This window comes from Pongo pygmaeus, chromosome 17 (genome assembly GCF_028885625.2).
Source record: "Pongo pygmaeus isolate AG05252 chromosome 17, NHGRI_mPonPyg2-v2.0_pri, whole genome shotgun sequence".
NCBI lineage: Eukaryota > Metazoa > Chordata > Mammalia > Primates > Hominidae > Pongo > Pongo pygmaeus.
This window is the reverse complement of record NC_072390.2, coordinates 29,727,882-29,751,486: the sequence shown is the minus strand read 5'-3', so window position 1 is coordinate 29,751,486 and position 23,605 is coordinate 29,727,882. Positions and strand designations below refer to the sequence as shown.

The 23,605-nt window shown below is 38.3% G+C and overlaps 1 protein-coding gene across 40 annotated transcripts in view; it reads right to left on the bottom strand.

Moving 5' to 3' along the window:
• Positions 1-23,605, bottom strand: part of EPB41L3 (erythrocyte membrane protein band 4.1 like 3) — a 237,001-nt gene that overhangs the window by 81,654 nt on the left and 131,742 nt on the right. For 38 of the 40 annotated variants that reach the window (XM_063653415.1, XM_063653413.1, XM_063653411.1 and 35 more), the window contains exons 2-3: positions 14,371-14,564; positions 3,916-4,113 (exon numbers count right to left, since the gene is read on the bottom strand). In XM_063653415.1, the coding sequence (XP_063509485.1) occupies positions 3,916-4,113; positions 14,371-14,553 (381 nt within the window). In that variant the 5' untranslated portion in view covers positions 14,554-14,564. The remainder of the gene's footprint in view (positions 1-3,915; positions 4,114-14,370; positions 14,565-23,605) is intronic. The other 2 variants (XM_054460556.2, XM_063653422.1) reach the window with 1 other exon arrangement.

Here is a 23,605-nt window from a genome sequence, read left to right as displayed (position 1 = left end):
TAGCATAGAAACATGGGTGGGGAGATGTTGGGGATCAAACAGGCAGTGTTTAGTCATTGCTCTCAGATAACTACTTCTATCTTGCTTTCTGGGTCGATGGGTCTCTCCCACTGTAGCCTTGTGTGTGCACGTGTGTGTGTGTGTGTGTGTGTGTGTGTGTGTGTGTTGCCAGGGGGTCTTTTACAGGTGACTATAAATTCTCATGTTACCGTCATGGCAGAGTTGAGCCTTAATGATTTTAAGTTGATGTGATGAAGGCATTCAATATGCCATGGAGAAAAACATCACAATTTTATGAAAATAAAATGCTCTTTTTGATGCCTTATTAAATGCAAAAAACAAAAAAGTTTCATCTGTTATCATCGCCTTCATTCTTAATTCATCTATAACTACACGTATTGGAGAGAGGGATTAGGGAAACAATTCTGCCTCTTTCAGTGTGGTTTCTTTGTGTCTGTATGTTTCTTCTGTCCATGAGTGGTAGTAGGAAGGGGCATTGGATGTGATATGGTCTGAGGCAGCATCTGAGGAACCAGTGGCTTCCATATGCACCTACAGTTTCTATAGGAACCCTCCCATGGCAGTGCGTATGTCATCACAAGGTTGACAGCGATCATTAAAGACATTATTTTCCTTTTAACTTACATTCTGACTTCCTATAACTTCTACCTTAGTTTTTCTTTTTATACACAAAAGTTATGACAACCCTTCAGTCTCCACCTTTCCAATTAACTGAGAATAGCTTTCCTATCCTCCACCAATCTTATTTTTTCCATATTTAACACATCCTATTTCTCTAACCATTCCTCATATGAAAGCTTGCAGATCATTCACCATCCTATAATTCTCGCTGAATATGTTCAAGTCAAAGTCATATTATCATTATTAAACAGGGACCATTTGTTAAGAATATGCCACATCCCAGAAGTGTTCAAATAAATTATTTGCTTTAATCTTCTCAACAATGCCTTTCGAGGCAAATATTTTCACCCTCATCTTTCTGTTGGGGAAACCTAGGTTCAGAAACTTTAAGGAAGTTCCTTGAAACCACATGGGTTACCATTAGCCCTCCCCAGTCCGGTAGCTTCAGAGCATTTATCTCATGTGATTGAAACACAGCCCTGAAGGCAGGATCTGTGCAACGCAGGGAACAGGATGGCTCGCTGCCTTCTGCAAACCTAACACTACGCTTCCACGGAAACAGCCTGTGATTACAAAATGGTTTTGACAACTGCAACACACTGCTGGTTCACGATGAGTTTGTAATGAACTTAAAGCTGAAGATGAGTTTTACTCAAACTGTTACCAAGGCTGACTGCCCCTCTCGCAAACACATTTCCATTTTGTATTTGATCCCTTTTATCACAGTAAAGTTTTACCTCCACTCCTGCTAAATGTTAGCTTTCCTGCTTTGCTTCAGCGTCCCACACTGTCCATTTCATATTAAAACTGGAGTCTGACACTTGGGGCATCAACCTCTTTAAATAAGCAATATAGGCTTTAAAGCTCTATATTGCTTAAAAAATAATTGTTCAGCTGTGTTTCTGTGCCTTCGTCAAGTCTTTGATACAGATTCAGTTTCAAGGAGAGGCAACAGTGAAGCACACCTTCCCAGGCCTATGCTTCTGCTTCTCTTTACCTAGTATGCCCCGTGTGTAGCTCACCAGCCAAACTTTACTTTCCATTGTTTATATCAAAACACAAGAGCCATTGTAACATGTGCTTTTTTTTTTTTTCAACTAGCACCTCATTGCCTCCTTGAGAATCACTCTGCTTCACTTACAATACATTTTTCTCATTCAACCAATCGGTTACAAATTAATCCACTGAACTTTACCATGCCCAAATTTCTCCATCTTCTTCACAAAGATGTCAGCCGTGAACACGTATTTTCTGATATCAATGTCTGTGGTGACACTGAAAAAATTCTACCAGCAAAAGCTTTTATATCCCAGAAAAAAGTTACTCTTAAGAATCTGTCAAATGTATAAAAATAATTTATTATAGAGGAAAATAACTGGCCAAGTTTGCTGTGCCACTCAAAATGTTCACAGTGACATTAAAAGAAAGGTAAGTATAAAATAAAAAATTTGTAACCACAGTGGTTATCTATAATGAATCTGAAGCACAGACATAAATTAAATTTAACAAAATGTTCAACAATACTTGTACCTCGCTCAGCCCTAAGGCATTATCCTCTCTATGTGAAACACTATAAACTTTCTTCTAGACTCTTGGAAGACTCTGATAGCTAGGACTCGAAGACTGCCAGTTTACCCTATTTATTCCATTATATAAATGCAATCAATAGAAAGACTCTCCTCAAAGTTAAGAGGAAAAGTTTCTCTTGACTTGGATCAATTTTTCCAGAAAATGCATCTACACTGAAAAAATACAGTATTTCTCAAGGTTACAAAAGTTCCATAAGTTTCATAGTGAAACCCAGCTAGAAATATATTACTGGAGCTGCCTATTTCCAGAATTCAGATCTAGATGAGTAATTGGACACGCTGGTCTAAGAAATTAAACAAAATCAAAGCCAGAAAAAGGCAAGAAATAGTTTTGTGCACGGTCCTTGGGGATTCCTGCAGCGGCTCATCAATGTTTATAAGGATACTGGATGACTAAATTTTCTATAAATTGGTATACAACAGACTATATAATTTTTGATGTAAGACTTTATTTTCAAAAACCATATAGACTTTTTTCTACGTTCCTGCAATCTGTAACAATTTAGTAACCTACCTCTCATCCCCATCCTAAATGAATTCAGCGTGAAATGGATTTGAATCTTCTGTTCCAAGAAAAACACTGGCTGCATGAGCGCATTATACAAAACATAACAGGAATGATATGGGGGTTGGGAGACAGAGGAAGCAGAGTAAATGGGCACATGGGAAATAGGTGGGCTTGGTATTAGCTGTCATGAGGGACGAGGAAGAGAAATATGTGAGGACACACACATGTGCACTGCCTGTGCTGCCTGGAACAGAGTCTCAGCACAAGCCTGAGGAAAGGGTGGACTCTGAAAGCACAGTGGAATGAAGCGGGAGAGGGGCTGGCTTGGAGATGTGTGTGATGCCCTGCCCTCTTTATGACAAGGGCAGGAGCTGGAGGCAGGAAGAATGAGCTCTTTGAATGAAGACGTCACATCTGAAACCTTGCTAAAAGTGCAAGCCATTCCATCTTGGTGCACACACAGACCTGCTCGTAGAGCCTGAATTCATGCCCTGCGTGAATCCTCCCTGATACTCAGAGAACTCAACAATCAGCTGTCTCTGTAGTTCCAGACAGGTTGTGTTCTCAACTGCTAATTTGGTCTTGACAAACATCTCTGACAAAAGGCATTTAACTGCCCTTTCTCTGAGGGGAATCTGTTTTCTTTACAAAGAAAAACAAAGGGTATACCCTTTTACACTGAAACTGCAATGCCCACCACAATGCGCCTTTTAAAAATTACTCATTCTCCAAGCAAGAAAAGGTCATGGACATTTTCAAATTATCCCACCACCCCTATGTACAGAATTTGTAAGTTTTCTACCAAGTAAGAAGTGACGTGGCCATAAATTATGCAAAAAAGGATAAAATTCATGTAAATAATAGCTCACAGTCAGGATATTAAAGTCTATTTTTAAAGCTTTCAAATTTTTTTTTGTTTCTACCATATTGTTGGAGATTTTATCTTTTAAAAAATATAAGATCACAGTTTACTTTTGACTGTAACATTTTGGGACATTATACATATTTTTAATCTGATCCCCTGTTAGAGACTAGGGAAATAATTTTATATTTAGAGACTGGGTTTGAGTAATTTTCCAGAGTCCTAGAAAAATAAAGAGGCATCTTGTATATTTTATACCAACATTCCCCAGCTCTCAATATCTAGGATAGAAAAGTCTTAAGACACACACTTACCTCTACATCACAGGTATATTCTGATCCATCTAGAAGTATCACTTTGCACTGCATGCTTTTAGGCTTCTTGACAATCTTTAATGGAGACCGAGAGAGTTTACTGCTAGATGATTTCTGAGAAAGTTTATCGTCTTCTAATTGCTGATATTCAAGCTGTTTTGCAGCCCTGGCAGCAAACTCCTGTTCCTTGTCAGTGACCTGTGAAGAGCAAACAATCAACAGTTTTCATTGCAAGATGGGAAATACATATTGCATTGCTCATGCAATAGCACAAAACTGCTTTCTATTTCATCGAGGAGAGGTACTGAATTAGGATATTAGGAACAGATATAAATATACAGATATTTATAATATTTGCCTAAATACTGTTTGCCATTTAAATGTATCAAAAAGGCCTTATTTCAACTCCAGGATTTACTTTAGAACCACTGAGTTAGCAAATGCTATCAAGATTTCAATAAGCAAACAATGAATAATTGACTCCTGACTTTTTAAAAAGGATTGGATAGTATAGGCCTCTAAAATATACTGTTTAGATTTCATCTTATGTGTTCTATTTTCTTAATTCACCAGATCCTTCTATACTCTACAACTTGTTATACAGCTGCCTCATCCCTACGTATACAAGATATCTGATAAACTCTAAGGCCTGGAGAGCTTCAAGTAGTAATCTTTTCAGTACTTTTACAACTGTTAAAATGTTTAATTTAGCTCTCAATCAATTCAATGAAGTCAGCAGAACTGAAATTCATCACAAAGTAATCCCCTATGTCTGCTTCCCTTCACTGTAATGAACCAATGTAAGAACATATCAAATCCGTCCAATAGCTTTAATCTGCTTCCAAACCATAACAGACTAGTCCAGGCTAGATATAAAACTGCAGAGGACATCTTAAGTAACAGTTAACATTCTCCCGTATACCAATCTCTTTGGAAATGTGCGTACAGATCTCCAACTATTCTCTCTGTACATCCATCTTCTACCTATTAAATGGCCACCAATGGTAGTACTGCAAATTCAATCCTTGGGCTGCACCACCACTGCCACTAGTCTGCAAATATGTGCTGACAGTCCAAAGGAAGATATGCACCAGAATTCTGTTTAGGGCTTTGAAATAAGCATGGAATTTCCTCTCCTGTGAACATACTATCAGCCCTTACTTTTCATGGGCTTGAAAAGTAAAAACAATATTGATGGTTTATCATCTTAATTTTTCTATTAGCCTCTACATTTTTATAACACTAATATAATTACAAAGGTATTTGGGTATATTTATTTTGGGTTTTAGGTACAGATTTCTGCTTTATCTTCATTTTCTATCTTGTTTTCCATCCAAAAGATTGCTAATACAGTACTCTCCTCCAATTCTATCTTGCCCAGGACTTTAAGGCAAAGTCTTGAGAACTTCTTAAGAATTGAAAGGGACCAATCTCCTGAGCTTATGAAAAGAAAGCAACAAAAAACTGAATAACCAATTCTAGGCCAAAACAGTTGAGAAGGCAAGTTTTAGCTAAAAAAGAAAAAAAAAAAAAAGTAAATAAACTAAAGAAAACCTGCTCTGGCAACTCAGTCCTACTTTTTTAATCACTGTCTTTCTATAGCAAAGCATTAAAACAGTAAGTGCAAGAAAATCATAAAATTGTCATTAATTTTGGCCTTGAGGTAATTGACAGAGAAGTTTGGTTACTTTGGTACTGTATATCAACAACAATAACATTAAGTGCTTTATAACTTACACAAATTATGTACATTTAAGTTTTATTTTTGTCTTTTCACAGGCAAAGGTCATTAGAAGCTATTAATACATTTTTATTTAAATTTTACCTGAAATCAACATTTTCTATATAACAGGGAAGATACAATTTCACTTTTCCTTTACTAAAATAAAAATATCTGTATGAGAATAAGCTTCTGGGTTACTTTAAATGTCAATTCCAGAGGCATCTTAAGGCATCAACATTCAAAGGATAGGCATTGTTTCTGGGAGCACTGGAAACATGAACCAATCACTGAGGCCCGTATATACATTTTTTAAAAAAACTTAAGAACTCAAAAATAGCAGACTAAGTACCTCAAATGAAATGCCAATCATAGTCATATGATGCGTTCTAATTTTAAATATAGGAATTTAGGTAATCCTCAATCTCTTTTAATCCTCACAGCTCTATGGTGTGGGTATTATTACCCTCATTTGCATATAAGGAGAGAGAGACATGGGGAGCCTACGAAACTTTCTTGAGGCATAAATTCAATGGATTTGAATGGAATTCAAATCCAGCCAAACCCATGTTCTAATCATTACTATGTACCAAAATCAGCTTCATTTTACCTCCAACAGTTAGCTTCCTAGCCTGAATCAAATAATTTTGTGGAAGAATCTCAGAAATTATCTATTCTGAACTCTTCATTTGGTAGATGAAGTGAGGCTTGGGGACTTGCGTGAGTTCTCTGAAGGTGGTAAAACAATGACTAGAAGAGACAGGACTCCAAGGTCTCTGCCTTTTGCAGCCAGTCATCTCTCCCTCTTAGTGTCATTTCTCTTGTTTTGTATCTGACTGCAGAAGATAAAGAAAGTATATTTAATCATGTCTAGGTATAGATATTCATACTTTTCTATAATTATCTCCCATTTTCATGTTATTTCATTTCAGAGTAAAAAGGAAAGAATGAACAAAAAGCAAACATTTACTTTAGTAATTTTAAATGTTTCAAGATTAAAAAAAAACAAAATAAACAAAAAGAAAGCCAAACACTATCATCATCATTCCTCCACAAAAAGAAAAGGTAAAAGAAAACCATGATGGCTACAACAGTTCCTTAGGTTTGTCTACTAAGCTGGGATGGGATCTCCCCGCTCTCCATCACAAAGCATCTGAGATGAGACAGAGCAGCTATTTATAGAGTGAAAATAATTGTTATTTATTAATATTGTTTAAAGCAGAACTTGCGACATTCATTTTAAAATGATGGCACAGAAGCAAGCTGGTTTCCCTCCTCCCATCCCTCCACAGAAAACCTAAAACAAATATACAGCACAAGATTTTCACCAGCAACAACCTGGAACTCAAATATGAGGACGAGACAGATCCTGAGGCCACAGAGAAGTAGAAAAACTCCATGCAGATAGTGTTAAGAATTGGACTTCCATAGTCATGATGCCCCTCCCCTTGATTCTGCCCGGCAATAAAAGTGCAGAAAATCTTCCCCCAACTCGTAGAAAAATGATACTGGAAAAGTGAGACTGAGGTGGCCAACCAGCTTTCCCACCTTCCTGGGATTCCCTGCAGGAGACCTGTCCTTGCTTTAACCCATGGGAAGGAAGTGATGTGACTGCCTGAAGGGAGAAATATCCCCGAGGACAGGCGGAGAAAAAGCCGGGAGATGGGACCACCAGCCCCAGTCCTGGACACTCTGCTCTGTAACTTGGCCAAAGGAGACATCGAATCAGAGTGGCTGTTCAGCAGCACCACGCTGGAGAAGGCACATTCCACAGATCCCTTGGGCACAAACTCCTAGTCAGCCATCCCATATTGCCAGGATAATCCCTTTGGGAGCTCTCTCATTCAGGACAAGCAGCACTCCCATCGCTTACGAGAGCCAAGGTGATCTGGGCTTAAAGGCCACCTAGGGCCAAAGAGGTGGCAGAGGCCTAGCGGTAAAAAATTTCTAAGCAAACATATCCAATAAAAAATAAAACAAGCCAGACAGAGAAAACTGCAATTAAAAACTAATCCTTCTATACAAAGACACAGACACCCACCCACAAGAAACAATAGCAAACAGGACCTCCCCAAAAGGACAAGGGAAAATCCAACCCTACAAGATGGCGATTTGTGAGCTAAGAATTCAAAATACCAATTTTAAGGAAACTCATGAGCTCAAGATAAAAATGAAAAGCAATTCAGAAATTTATCAGATAAATTTGATGAAGAGATTGAAATACTTTTAAGAAATCAAACAGAAATCTCAGAACTGAGAAATACATTTGATAAACTGAAGAACTCATCAGAGGCTCTTAGCAGAATGAACAAAGCAGAGGAAAGATTGAGTGAGTTCAAAGACCAGCTATTTGAAAAGACACAGAGAAAAAAGAAAAAGGAACAGAGTGTATACAAGGTACAGAAAATTACCTCAAAAGACCAAACCTAAGAATTATTGGTATTCAGGAGGCGGCACAGCAAGAGCAAAGGGTGGAAAGCATATTCAAAGAAATAATCACAGGAAACTTTCCAAAACTCACGAAAGATATAAATATTCAAGTACAGGGAAGTCTGAGAACATCACACAGATTCAACCTAAATAAGAATACCACAAAGCAATAAACTCTCAAAGCTCAAGAACAAAGACAGAACCCTAAAAGCAGCAAGAGAAAAAGAAACAAATAACATGTAAAGGAGCTCCAAATTGCCTGGTAACAGAATTCTCAACAGAAAACCCACACAGGCCAGGAAAGAGTGGAATGACATTTTTAAAGTGCTCAAAGAAAAAAAACTGTCATCTAAGAATATTGCATCCAACAAAATTATCATTCAAATACAAAGGAGAGATCAAATCTTTCCCGAAAGAACAAAAGCAGAGAGAATTCACCACCACCAGATCCATCTTAAAAGAAATGCTAAAGAGAGTTCTTCAATCTGAAATAAAAAACCACTAATGTGCAAAAAATAAAAATAAACCTTTCAATGTATCAAACTCAGTGGTAAAATCAAGTACATGGATAAACCCAGAATACTCTATTACTGTACTTACTGTACTTGCAGTGTACAATGTACTACTACTACTACCACCACAATCATAACTCTAGTATGAAGCCCAAAAGACAACCTATCAAAAACAATAATACCTACAGCAACCAGTGAAGGGATAGGTAATATTAAAATATGCAAATTGAGACAACTAAGTTAAAATGTAATGGGGATGGAGTTAAAGTATAGAATTGGTGTGTGTGTGTGTGTGCATGCATGTGTGTATGTGTAGATTTTTTTAGCCTTTGTTTCTGTTTTTAAATTTGTGATCTAAGATAAGTTGTCATTTGTTTAAAATAACTTGCTATATCTATAAGATGTTTCTGGTAAGCCTCATAGTAACCACAACACAAAAACCTATAATAGATCCACTAAAGATAAAAAGCAACATGTTAAAACACACTACCAGAGAAAATCACTTAGCCACAAAGGAAAACCATGTAAAAAAGAACAAGAGGAGTTTCAACCAGAAACAGGCAGCAAAACAGCAGTAGTAAGTCCTTATCAATAACACTGAATGTAAATGGTCTCAATTCTCCAATTAAAAGGCCTAAAGTAGGTAAATGGATATAAAAACAAGAACCAACTATATGTTAGCTTCAAGAAATTCAGTTCACCCACACAGACTGAAAGTAAAAAGGTGGAAAAAAAAACATTCTATACAACTAGAAGCCAAAAAAAGAGCAGATGTAGCTATACTTATATAAGAGAGACTAACAAATCTAAGACTAAAATGAGAAAAAGCAGGTCACTACATAATGATAAAGGGGACAATTCAGCAAGAAGATACAACAATTATAAATATCTATGCACCTAACATCAGAGTTCCCAAGTATATAAAGCATTCGTAAATCTAAAGGGAGAAACAGACTGCAGTACAATAATGGTAGGGGACTTCAACACTCCACTCTCAGTAATGGACAGAACATCCAGACAGAAAATCAACAAAGAAACAGTGGAGTTAAACTACACACTAGATCTAACAAGCCTAACCAACATTTACACAACATCTCACCCAACTGCTGCAGAATACATTCTTTTCATCAGCACATGGAACATTGTCCAGAACAGACCATGTCTTAGGCTATAAAACAAGTCCAAACAAACTAAAAAAAAAAAACAAAAAAAAAATCATATCAAGTATCTTTCCTGCCTACAATGGAATAAAACTAGAAATCAGTAAGAGGAACCTCAGAAAATACACAAACACATGGAAATTAAAGAACATGCCCTGAATGACTAACGAGTCAGTGAAGAACCTAAGAAGTTAAAAAAAAAATTATTGAAACACAAGTGAAAATGTAAATACAAGATAAAAAATTTGTGGGATATAACAAAAGCAGTACTAACAGGGAAGTGAAGAGCAATAAATGTCTATATCAAAAAAGTAAAAAGCCTTCAAATAAATAACTCAATGATGCACCTCAAGGAACTAGAAAAGCAGGAATGAACCAAACCCCAAATTAGGAAAAAAAGAAATGATGATGATCAGAGCAGAAATAAATGAAATTGAGACCAAAAAAAAAAAAAAAAACAGAAGATCAACAAAACAATGAGTTGGTTTTTTGAACAGATAAACAAAATAGACAAACCTTTAGCTAGACTAAGAAAAAGAGAGAAAATCCAAATAAATAAAATCAGACATAAAAAAGGAGACATAGCAACTGGGACCTAAGAAATATGAAGACTCATTAGCAACTATTATGAACAACTATATGGCAACAGACTGGAAAACCCAGAAGAAACGGATAAATTTCTAGACACATACAACTCACCAAGAATGAACTATGAAGAAACAGAAAACCTCAACAAAATAGTCATGAGTAATGAGATCAAAGCTATAATAAAAAGTCTTCTATCAAAAAAAGCCCAGGACCTGAAGTCTTCATTTGAATTCTATCAAACATGTAAAGAAAACTAATACTGATCCTACTCAAACTCTTCAAAAAAAAATTGAAGAGGAAGGAATACCTCCAAACTCATGCTACAAGGCCAATATTACTCTGATACCAAAAGCAGACAAAGATACAACAAAAACAAAAACTACAGGCCAATATCACTGATGAACATTGATGCAAAAATCCTCAGTGAAATACTAGCAAACCGAATTCAACAATACATTAAAAAGGGGACTGAAAAGATCATTCACCATGATTAAATGTGATTCATCCTAGGGATGCAGATGGTTTAACATACCCAAATCAATAAACATGATACATCACATTAACAGAATCAAGAACAAAAACCATATGATTATTTCAATAGATGTCAAAAAAGCATTTGATAAAATTCAACATGTCTTTATGATTAAAAATCCTCATCATAACCAGTATAGAAGAACATACCCCAAAATAATACATGCCATATATGAAAAACCCAAATTAGCATTGTATTGAATTGCAAAAAACTGAAGCCCTTTCCTCTAAGGACTAGAACAAGTAAAGGATGCCCACTTTCAGTATTATACAACATAATACTGGAAGTCCTGGCTGGCGCAACTGGGCTAAAGAAAGAAATAAAGGGCATTCAAACCGAAAAGGAAGAAGTCAACTTAGCCTTGTTCACAGAACACATAATCTTATACCTAGAAAACCCTAAAGACTCCACCAAAAAACTGTGATAACTGATACTGTTAAAATGGCAATACTACCCAAAGTAATTTACAAATTCAATGGAATTCCTAACAAAATACCTATGACACTCTTCACAGAATTAGAAAAAATGTCCTCAAATTTACATGGAACTACAAAAGACTCCGAACAGCCAAAGTCATCCTGACTAAAAAGAACAAAGCTGGAGGTATCATACTACCTGACTTCAAAATTTACTACAAAGCTATAATAATCAAAACAGCATGGTACCGGCATAAAAACAGATACATAAACCAATGGAACAGAATAGAGAATCCAGATATAAATCCTCACATACAGCCAACTCATCTTTGACAAAGGTGCCAAGAACATTCAATAGGGAACAGTCTTTTCAGTAAAGGGTGTAGGGAAAACTGGATAACTATATGAGACCAATGAAATTAGACCTCTATTTCTCACCATCCACAGAAATCAAATCAAAATGGATTAAAGAATTAAAAATGTAAGACCTGTAACTATGAAACCACTAGAAGAAAACACTGGGGAAATGCTCCAGGAGGTTGGTCTGAGCAAAGTTTTTTTTGTGTATAAGACTTCAAAAGCATAGGCAATCAAAACAAAAATAGACAAATGGGATTACATCCAGCCAAAAAACTATTGTACCAAAAAGGAAAAAATTAACAAAGAGCCTACAGGATAGTAGAAAAAATTTGCAAAGTGTCTATCTACCTGACAAGGGATTATTAACCACAATATCTAAGGAACTCGAACAACTCAATAGCAAGAGAAATGAGATTTAAAAATTGACAAAAGATCTGAACAGATATTTCTCAAAAGAAGACATACAAATGGCCAACAGGTATATGAAAAAATGCTCAATATCACTAATTATCAGAGAAATGCAAATCAAGACCACAATTACGATATCATCTCACACCAGTTAAAATGGCATATATCAAAAAGACAGGCAGTAATAGATGCTGGCAAGGATGTGGGGAAAGGAGAGTCCTCATAAACTGCTAGTGGAAATGTAAATTAGTACAGCCACTGTGAAAAACAGTTTGGAGGTTCCTCAAAAACTAAAAATAGAACTGTCATATGATCCAGCAATTCCATTACTGGATATATGTCCAAAAGAAAGGAAATCAATATATAGAAAAGCCATCTGCACTCCAGTGTTTACTGCAGCACTATTTGCAGCAGCCAAAATATGAAATCAACCTAAGTGCCCATTAACAAAAGAATGAATTTTTAGAAAGTGGTATATACACACAATGGAATATTAGTCAGCCATAAAAAGGAATGAAATCTTGTCATCTGCACCAACACGGATGGAACTACAGGCTGCTACGTTAAGTGAAATAAGCCAAGCACCAAAAGACAAATACTGCATCTTCTCACTCATATGTGGGGGCTAAAATGGGATCTCATGAAGATGGGGAGTAGAATGGTGATCCCCTGAGGCTGGGAAGGATAGAGAGAATGGTAGGGAGGAGGAGTGATGAAGGGAATTTTTAAAAAATATACATATATATAAAATATAAAATATATATTTTTATATAAAAATATAAACATACTTATTACCACTGAACTGTACACTTAAAAAAGATGGTAAGTTTTATTTGTATATTTTACCTCAAATTTTTTTTTAGACTTGCTCTGTCGCCCAGTCTAGAGTGCAGTGGTGTAATCTCAGCTCACTGAAACCTCCACCTCCCGGGTTCAAGTGATTCTCATGCCTCAGCCTCCCTAATAGCTGGGATTACAGACGTGCACCACCACACTCAGCTAATTTTTGTATTGGGCCAGGCTGTCTCAAACTCCTGACCTCAGGTGATCCACCCTTCTAGGCCTCCCAAAAGTCCTGGGATTACAGGCGTGAGCCACTAAGCCCAGCCTCAAATTTTTAATAAGTATAAAATTGAAACAAAAAAAAAGGCAAACCTGCAAATACTCTAGGTAAAGAAATAAAATAATCAGGTTGCAAATATATAGTTTAATGCTGTGACTTCCAAAGATTCTCACTAATATGCTGATTATATCTCTTATCTCAACATCTTAGAATTTCTAGTTTGAAACACTTCTGACATATAAGAGGCCAATCACTTGTGGGGACTCCAGATTGCTTTACCACATACAAATCGGCACTCTAAAACATTTTGATTCCAAGTTTGAAGTTTTAAGACAAAAGACATTTAAATATGGACTTATTCAAGGCCTGCATGTAAACCATTCTTTAAAACTTTTAAAAGAAATGCATTATTCCTGACTACTCAAACATGTACAGGGAAAAGAACTGAAAATATAGATGTGTATAGGGGGGGAAAGACCTACCTAAAGATCCACTAAAAAACCATGGAATACTATGCAGCTATAAAAAAGGATGAGTTCATGTCCTTTTCAGGACACGGATGGAAACCATCATTCTTAGCAAACTAACACAGGAACAGAAAACCAAACACCGCATGTTCTCACTCTTAAGTGGGAGTCGAACAATGAGAACATATGGACACAGGGAGGGGAACATCACACACTGGGGCCTGTCGGGGACTGGGGGGCTAGGGGAGGGATAGCATTAGGAGAAATACCTAATGTAGATGACGGATTGATGGGTGCAGCAAACCACCATGGCACGTGTATACCTATGTAACAAACCTGCACGTTCTGCACATGTATCCCAGAGCTTAAAGTATAATAATAATGATGATGATAATAATAATAATAAAAGTAGACCTGCAATATTAGGGCCAGGGTGACGCTTGGGGAAATGCAAACTCACTCTGGCCCTTAGGCTTGAAAGAAAAAGCAACCACAAGCATAATTAAAGCTGTCAGTTTGGTGTCTATCTTTCCTCTAAACCCAGATAGGACCAATAATCTCCAGTCTGGACTTCAGTGAGTTTCAGTGTTTTAATTAAAAGGAGGAGTTACCAGGCAAGGTTGTGGAATGTCATTCACTGAAAGCCTTAAAATAGCATACATTTTCATCTGCCTGGGGCTAGAAGGGGAACAGCAGATGACCCCTCATAGCTGCCTCTAGGGCTAAGAGACTGAGGTTAAAGCCGATCCTGGAGCAGCTCAGCAAACACCGCGTCATTAGTTTTCTGGCCTGGGCTCACCTCCCTCCGCACCGGGGTGCTGTGCGCTGCAGCGGCGGCGAACTGCTCCAGGGCCTGCTGCTGCTCCTCGTTGGGCGGCTCCGGCACGGGCGCCCCCACGCGCCCCTGCGCTCCCGCCTCCTCCTGGGGCTCGGCCTCCTGGTCTGGCTTGGATTCCGAGTCTGATCCAGATTCGGTCGTCATGGTTGATTGTTCTGCAAGTAGAAAAAAGGGAAGATCAGGTCACTCCGTGCAACTACCTTCCCTCTGCAAGAAAACTAGGATGCTCACCGTGAACGGCTCAAGATAACCACAAGGAGAGAGGGAGATGCTACCAAACCCCATCCTATTCCACACACCGGACAGATGACTTGTCAATTTCACCACTGAGATGGGTGCCCACCAGGGACTCAAAACTAAAATTTATCTAGGAGGAAAAGATCTGTAATGATCACAGGCTTTATTCCTATTAGATTTTTGCCACAACAGATTGTTAAATGCCATTAAAGAAATGTCATAATAATTAAATATCTTACATTCAATTAAAAAAATTTGCTGTATCACCTGCATATATATTTCAATCCCTTGGAAGGATGATTTAATAATGGAAGCAGACATTCTCATTTCCCTCCCCCTTCCTATCTCTACACAGGGGCCCTCCCAACACCGGAATCTACAGATACTTCAAGGAACAAATGCCTTTCCCATGTGATTTCTCTTAATCCAGTTATCCCTCTTTGAGTTAGCAACTGAGCTACAACAGCAGCTTCTTCAGGGACTCGGGATCTGTCCCATTGGCCATAGCTGCAGGGGCACAGGCAGGATCACCTCTCCTTCTCTCCCAAGTTAATTCTCATCTTCCTGGCTTCCCCCTATTTCCCTTGAGTGTTGAAAGGTAAATTTATCTCATCTCATAGCGAACTCAAACAACAGATCTTAATATATAATAATCTGCTGATACATCCTTTAAAAAGACCTTCTAAAATATGAACATCTTCCCAAAGATTGCAAGTCAAGATGTTTCAGGATTTCATGCCTCAGTTTCCACATGTGCCAAATGAGGACACTGAACGTGATAATACCTAAATAACTTATTTCTTGCTATTACATTTTTCTCCTACTAATAAGATATGCCCCTATGTTTTTAAAGCAGATTTTTGCTCTAAGCAGCAAGAGAGCTGCTATTATGCCAAGTAGATCCCACGTCATTTTAAGCAGTTACTTACCTTAGGTATATGGAGTAAGTATCTCAAGTACAAATATCTCATTATTGTCATATAATTTCCCTTCCTAATTCTAATTTTATAGTAAAAATATGAGCAAAGGACTAGTGTAGTGCTTTAAGCAAATTATATAATTGGTATAATATAGAATGTGCAAAAATAAAACTAGTAACTCCTAGTTCCTCTCTTCACAATATATACAAAAATATGTTTAATAATTTGAAGAAGGGAGCATCACAAATACCAATCTAGGTTATAAACTAAATGCTATATCTGTGTTTTCTATTTAGAGTTACTTTCACAATCACCAGATATTCTTTCTGTTGAATAAAAGAGACATATCAATTTGGCATGTGCTTAGTTGCTCAAAGCATATGTAAATATCGAGTCCAAATACAGAGAAAGGTAGTGATGCAAATAAAATGAACAGACTTTCTTTTTTCCTGTTATAATACATTTTAGATTTTCAAGCAAATCTTAAAGGTAAATATTATATTCTCTTTTGTATGCTTATCCTGCAAAGTGGCATAAATAAATAGAGAAAACAGTGGAGGAGGAGGAAAGGTTGTGGAGCGCTGCAGAATTTACAGCTTCTGATCAAACTCCATCTTTTGGAAGGGAAAGGATTAGCTTTAATAGTCAATTCAACCCACTAAACACTTACTGAGTACCAAATATAAGCCAAGCACTGCTTGTGGTTTAGAAACAGAGATTCATCTGTTGTGACCACTACCCCCCATCTCAAGGAGCTCCTAGTCTGTGCCGGAAATCTGCTCTCTGGAATCCATTTTCTTCATCTTCTTTTGGTAACTAAGATTTCAGATTCAGCAGGTGCCCCTTCACCCAGCCTGAGACTACAATGAGCTGTGGCTGTGGATTAAGACTGGACCAAGGAGACAACAGAAGAAAAATGCACTCAATGTTTACGTCATTTTCATAAAGACAAAGCCACTTGCCCTAGATTTCCCTTTCCCACTGGCTGGATGTGCAGGTCTTAAACCCAGTGCTGGACATGTCACATTCAGGGGAATGACAGAGCTACCCCTTCCAGCATGGGTCTCTGGATGACCTCATGGACCATGACCCACCTACTCGGGACTGTGACGTGAGGCAGAAATCAACAACTTTAGCTTGTGCTCATTTGCTCAGGAAATTGCTCATTCTATTTCCTGAGCAAATGAATATCCCGTGATTTTAGTGTTATCAGCCTAGTTGGGAAACCATTTTGCATCTGCTTTTGTCTTAAATCCAGGACCATCTCCAAAGCAGAGAGCCAGCAGTACACAAGCTAAATAAAAATGTAAAATGGATAGAGCCAAACAACCACCTACCGACTATCTAAAGAATAAAATAATGTACCATTACCATCTATGACTATACCATATAATACCTTACCTGTTGTATATCACACAATTCACAGCAGCTCATACCTCAAAATCATCTACTATGCCCTTGTCATATATTTCCTAGGTATATTAATTTTCCAGCACTATAGGCATAATATAATAAATGCAAATCGTTGCCATTTTGGCCAATTTTAATAAAATAAAACTGTCAAGGCTACTCAGAGATAAAGTAATAAAACTTTAAAATGTACGTCTTTTTTCATGCTGGAATCTCACTAGAATCAATATCTAATTCCACATTTCTCAAAGGACATAAGCTCTTATTATTCCTACAAATAAACCAGTATGGATGGCCTAGATCAGCAAATTCTATTTCAAAACTTGTTTCCTCTTCCCCACCCATACACCAATGTAAGCAAGCAATAACCCGATTTTTAATGGCAAACTAATATCAACATCTAAATACAATATGTCTGGCTGGGCGCAGTGGCTCACACCTGTAATCCCAGCACTTTGGGAGGCCAAGGCAGGCGGATCACTTGAAGTAAGGAGTTCAGGATCAGCCTGAACAACATGGTGAAACCCTGTCTCTACTAAAAATACAAAAATTAACCAGGTGTGGTGGTGCTTGCCTGTAATCCTAGCTACTAGGGAGGCTGAGGCACAAGAATTGCTTGAACATAGGAGGCAGAAGTTGCAGTGAGCCGAGATCACACCACTGCACTCCAGCCTTGGTGACACAGAGAGACTGTCTCAGAAAAATAAATACAATACAATATGTCTAACTTTAACTCGTTATTTTAATAAGTTTATAGTGTGCTCCTTCACTCTTAAACCCAAATGCCAAAACATTTCTTTTAAACTAGATTTTCAAGATATTTACATTGCTTTGGTTCTTCTTTTTCTTATACTCATTCCTTGCTTTCTAGGATAGTGCTGCCATTTAAAATCACAGCTTTCCCTTTCCAACTAACTAAAGACTATTGTTTTCCAAGGTTCCCTTCCCTTCTGATAGGTTCACTTTGCACCAAACTATCTGCCAATTATTTGGGTTACTGGAAGCAAACACCATCACTTGAAATCCCAAACAGAAAGTGATACAAAATGTATTTATGCTTAGTTTTGACTGAAACTGTCCTTTCCTTATACTAAATTTACCTTACAGTTGTGTTTTGCTCAGGCTTTAAAGGTTTGGATTCCTAGAAACTCCAAATCCTAAAAGTTGGGGTAAGGACATTCATAAGTATGCTAGGCAGATGGCAAGAGGGGTCCTTAATTTTTTTTAAAGAAACGTAAATCATATTTCAATATCCCTCTCTCAGGAATATATTTATTAAACGAACACCAAAAGAAATGGTAATGAGCTTCAAAGGATGCATGTGCAGGTGTGAATGAAATCATCTTCACAATCCCCAATCTAATTCACCTATAAAAAGATGGTCATTGCCATGCATTTTGGGCTTTGTTCCTTTTCAGCTCTAATTTTTTATTCCACAGAAGCAAGAAAAAAAAGTCAGTTAATCCTCATCTTTTCCACTTTTAGAAGTGGCAGTCTAAAATCTCCATCTCCTAACTAAATGACTGCTAAATTTGTTTCTGTATTCAAATTTACCTACCTCTCTTGCTGACATAATAATTCAGTGGCATTTTATGAAAAGACACAAACTAAAGATATAGTGAAGGAAAATACTTAATATAAATTTCTGTCGTTTATGTGTAAAACAGGATTCCCACAGAATAACAAAGTGTTTCATAAAAGAAAACCTCTTCATACCATTTACCTGTCTAACGAGGATATAGGACTCAAATGGACAAACTTTTTAACATCAACCTTTTTTTCTTTTATATTTCAAGTGTAAATTTATAGGAGAAGTGTGGTCTTACTTAACGTAAGTATTTGTGACTATAGAGTACTATCTACCAGTCTGCTAAAAACCATCAGTTGCTAGCAAGCTAGAAGACAGTAATATTCTTTGGCCCTTCTACTGAATTTTTTCTATTTGCATGAAAACAAAATGCCCTAGTATCATCCATCCAAAAAGAAAATCCCAAAAAGAAACCAAAACAACCTGCTGTTGGTCTCACATTCCACTCTCCTACTCCTTCTAGCAGGGCCCTACCTCTCTACTTTTCTGCGGTGCCAAGCTTCTGGAAGGAATTTTCTTCTCGTGCTGTCACCATATCCTCCCACTCACTCACCCTTCAGTATATTCCTCATAATTCTAGTAACTTCGCTAAGGTGACCATGACCTCCCCACAAGCCAATCAATCCTAGGTGGCATCCCTCCTCATCTTTCAGTTCTCCAGGTTTGACACCCTCTTGGTTTCCTTCTATCTTTTCTGGCTACTCTTCCTCATTTCCACTTGTCTCTGCATATCCCATTTCTCATATGCTATTTCTAAACTTCACAATTCTTTACGAATCCGTCTCACTCTTTAAATTCTCTTTCTTGGAGAGCTCATCCACTTCATTTCAAATACAATGACAATTCCAAATTTTGTGACCTCTCACTGAGCTTCAGATCCATAAATACAACTCTTCTTCTCACTTCTTTACCTGGATATCTCAGAAGCACCTAAAACCGAACATTTTCCCATCCAAACCTTTGATCTCTGCACCACCCCCTGCCTGCTGCCAACCCCCCAATCTGCTTGACTCCTGTCCTCCCCATTGCAGCAGGTGGCCTCCATCTGTCCAGAGGCTCATGCTGGGATTGGGACAGCACTTCCCTCCCTATGCCTAACTCCAATCCACCTCACTCTTGGCAATATCACCTCCTGAGTTGTGTTTAAAGAAACAGTAGAAGAGGCTGGGTGCAGTGGCTCACACCTGCAATCCCAACACTTTGGGAGGCCAAGTCGGGTGGATCCTCTGAGGTCAGGAGTTCGAGACCAGCCTGGCCAACATGGCGAAACCCCATCTCTACTAAAAGTACAAAAATTAGCTGTGTATGCGGTGGGCACCTGTAACCCCACCTACTCGAGAGGCTGAGGCAGGAGAATCGCTTGAACCAGGGAGGCAGAGGTTGCAGTGAGCTGAGATGATGCCATTGCACTCCAGCCTGGGTGACAAGAGTGAAACTCCATCCCCCCTCCCCCCCCCCCAAAAAAAAAAAGAAACCGTGAAAGAAAGAATGGAAAAAGTTCTAGGCAGAGGATTCCAATCAAGCAAAAGCAGAACAGCATGGAGGATCGCATGCACTTACTTGCATGAGGTTACACTGTCTGATGTAGCAGGAAGGAAGGGGTGCATGAGAGTGATGAGAGGTGAGGAAAAGGGACTGAGAGCAAGCCGGACACAGGCAGGTCCTGCAAGGCCGCCTGACCCTCGCTAAGGACACATCATCTTGTTACTCAGGGATCATCCGGCAGACATGGGAACCTCAGAAAGCATAACTGGGCTTCTCCATTGTTTCAGCTCAAAGCTAGGCCAAACTCAGAGATCACACAGGCCCTGAAGGGGCAGCGGGGACAAGTTACTCCTCAGAGTACAAAATGGTAAAATTCAGGACTGGTCATTATTAAATATCTTCAAAAAGCTGACAATAAAGTGTTGAGATGCAGGGACAATTCTGATGGTTTGTAAAAAACAAGCTTTTTGGCCATGCTAAGTTCAAATCTTGAAGGCCAATACACCAGCTCCTGTGGAGCTGACTGACTTTTTAAGATTATGTAAGTAGCAAAAAGTCAGGATTTTTATGAAGACATAATAATTCAAAAATTAATTTCACAATAGCCACTGTAAATCTGCAAAGGGTTACCAAGATTCATCAATATGGAGACAAAGATTTCATAACAGCATTGCACATTTACAAATCAGTATTGGAAACTTAAAAAAAAAAAAAAAAACTAAAAAACTAAATGAAACAATAGTAAGGCCACAGGCCACAGGCCCCAGTCCCCTGCTTCAAGGAATGCACATTCAGACAGGTTACCTCAAGAAGCAAGCCAAGCACCATGCCCAGGGTGTGAGAACACAGCCCAGAGAGGGGGGTTTAACCAAGTCTGTGGGGACAGAAAGGATTTTCACAGGAAAGAACACTTGTCTGATTAAAAAAAAAATCACTAACTTTCAGTCTCAAGACAACTAGTTTTAAACTTTAGACACAAACATCACAGGCTACTTCAGAAAGACAGAAGGGAAATCCGGAATAAATAAGAGCACAGGGAGGTACTGTGACGGGGCAGGAAAAGTGGGTTCCGGGCCCAACTCTGCCATATGCTCTGTGACCTCAACAGAATGTGGCTTCCCTTTCTGTTCTAAAATTCCAAAATTCTAGGATTCCTGAGAACCAAAGACACGGTTACATTCACAGCAAGAAATCTAAAGAAATGCTGCTAAGTGAAGACAGGTACTACCTGATCCTACTGACAAGGCCCAAGGGCATAAAGCTCTGAGGGCAGGCAGCCGCCAGCCCTCTAGCAAGCACCGACCTCTCCCACCGCTGTGTGGGTCAGGCTGAAGGCTTCATTAACTATTTGAGTCTATAAAGGTTTTATTAGTTCACTGAAGCAATACTTTACACAGATAACCTGAAAAATTTGAAAAAAAACACTTACTTAATAGATTGGGAAAATCTGGTTTATCTGCAGTAAGCTTTTAGCTTTTAAGTTCAAAAATGTTTAGATCTTCTATGCGTGAACAGAAAAATCAACAAATATAGTTTAGAATATATATATTTAGATATGGTGACTATGGAAGCATCCACCTTACCACTATATGTTCATATTTCCAAATCCAACTGGTACCAAATGCCAGCACATAAATTTGCCCATGCTTCTGAAACACCAAGAATCTTTGGTTGAACCCACATGTACCCAAATACATTTTAATAAGCAAAGGAAGCAGCTGATGCTCCGACTCGAGGAAGAGGACCTATGTTAGCAGAGAACTTTAATAGAGTTCAGTGACAGTATTAATAGGAGAGGCAGGGTTCCCCTGGGGGCAAAACTACTTGCAAATTAAGTCTATTGAGGGAGTGGCAGAAGAACCAATTCAAATTCTGTTCTAGGATCTCTGCACTGTGAACACTCTTTCAAAAGCAAGGAAGTTCCCCGACTAGGATTCCTGAACTTCAGAGGTTCAGAAAAGGAGGCCTGATGATCTGAGATTTCGTTTTGCTATTTTAAAGGAAAGTGTACATTTAGCAGTGACATGGCTGTACACACTGACAAGGCTTTTTTGCTTTATGTTGGAAACTTATCAATTAACTTAGAAATACTGGCTACATCACTGCTTCATTCATTAATATATCCCTTTAACAAACATTTCCTGAACAGCTGTTTTGAGGCCTAGGGATACATTAGATAAAGATGAACAAGGTCTCTGCTCTAGTGGAGCCTACATTCTAATTGGAGGAGGAAAAGAAATAAAAAGTGTCAGAGATAGATGTTGTTAAATAATCCACTTAAAGGAAATAACTGACTGCTCTAGACTGGATGGTTAGGGAAGGCTTCTCCAAGAAGGAAAAATTTAAGCAGTGTTGAAATATCAGAAGAATCTGCCATATGCAGATATGCACAGTGGCGATAAAGCCTGTGAGGAAGATGATTGCCCAGGCTTGGGCAAGGAATGAAAAGAAGGCCAGGGTAGCTGGAATGCAGGGGGTGTGAGGAAGAGGGGTACAAGATAAGGTAGATGTGAGGAGGGGTCAGATCCCATGGGTCTGCAGAGCTGGATTTTATTTTAAATGCAGTGGAGCATTCTGAGGTGAGGAATGATAGGGTCTTATGGATGCTTTTAAAAGGTCATTCTGGCTTCTGAGTGCAGGTGCAAGTAGGAGCAGGGGACCCAGTGACTAGGGGATGGCAACAGTCCAGGTGAGGGAAAATGCCAGAGCAAGGTAGCAAGTGGAGGAATGAAGGCAGGTGGTGCCTGTCCAGCACCCATCAGAAGCTCTCACTGCAGCTTTGGTGAGAGATGAGAAATGTACCAAGCTGGTAGGACAAAGCTACCACAAATGTTAGGTCTCTTAAAACACAGGGATTCCTAGTGGCAAAAATATTGTTTCCAATAGGCCCTAAGGCAGGGAGACTACCAACAAACAAGCGTCAAGTTTCAACAATTATTCTTCTAGGCTGGATGCTCCATCACCTTTAATACCGGAAATCATTCATGAACCCGATATCATCAGCAATGCTTCTAAAAATCATCCAGTTTAGGTGAAAAGTAATGCCTGCTTTCATTTATAATAGACATATTCCCGTGGTTTAAGTGACAGCTCCAGTCTTCCAAAAAAGCAAATTTAAAACAGATTAACATGAAGAAGTTTGGCCTCTTGAGTAGAGAATGTGCTTCTAGACTTCATCTGAGAACCCAACTAATGGATAAATGACATCTCCACTTACACATGTGTTTCGACATAATCTGGCAGAGAATTTTAGTCTCTATGAAATTTTAACATGACTATCACTGATGCTGTCATTATCAGAAACTTGCTATTAAAGTTTCTATGTGGTCTATACAAGAATTCTGCTAGTGTTATTAGTCTACACGTGAATCCCGCCTTGCCCTGGGTTGGACTTAGAACCACCTCACTAAGCACAGGGCAGTGTTTCCCACAACAGACTAACACTTTTTCACTTCACAAGCATTTTCACATATTGTTCTAAACACAGCAGAAATACTTGTTCCCAAGATACAGAACTGCTAAAAAAAATTTTTCCAGGAGTTAACACAAATATTTC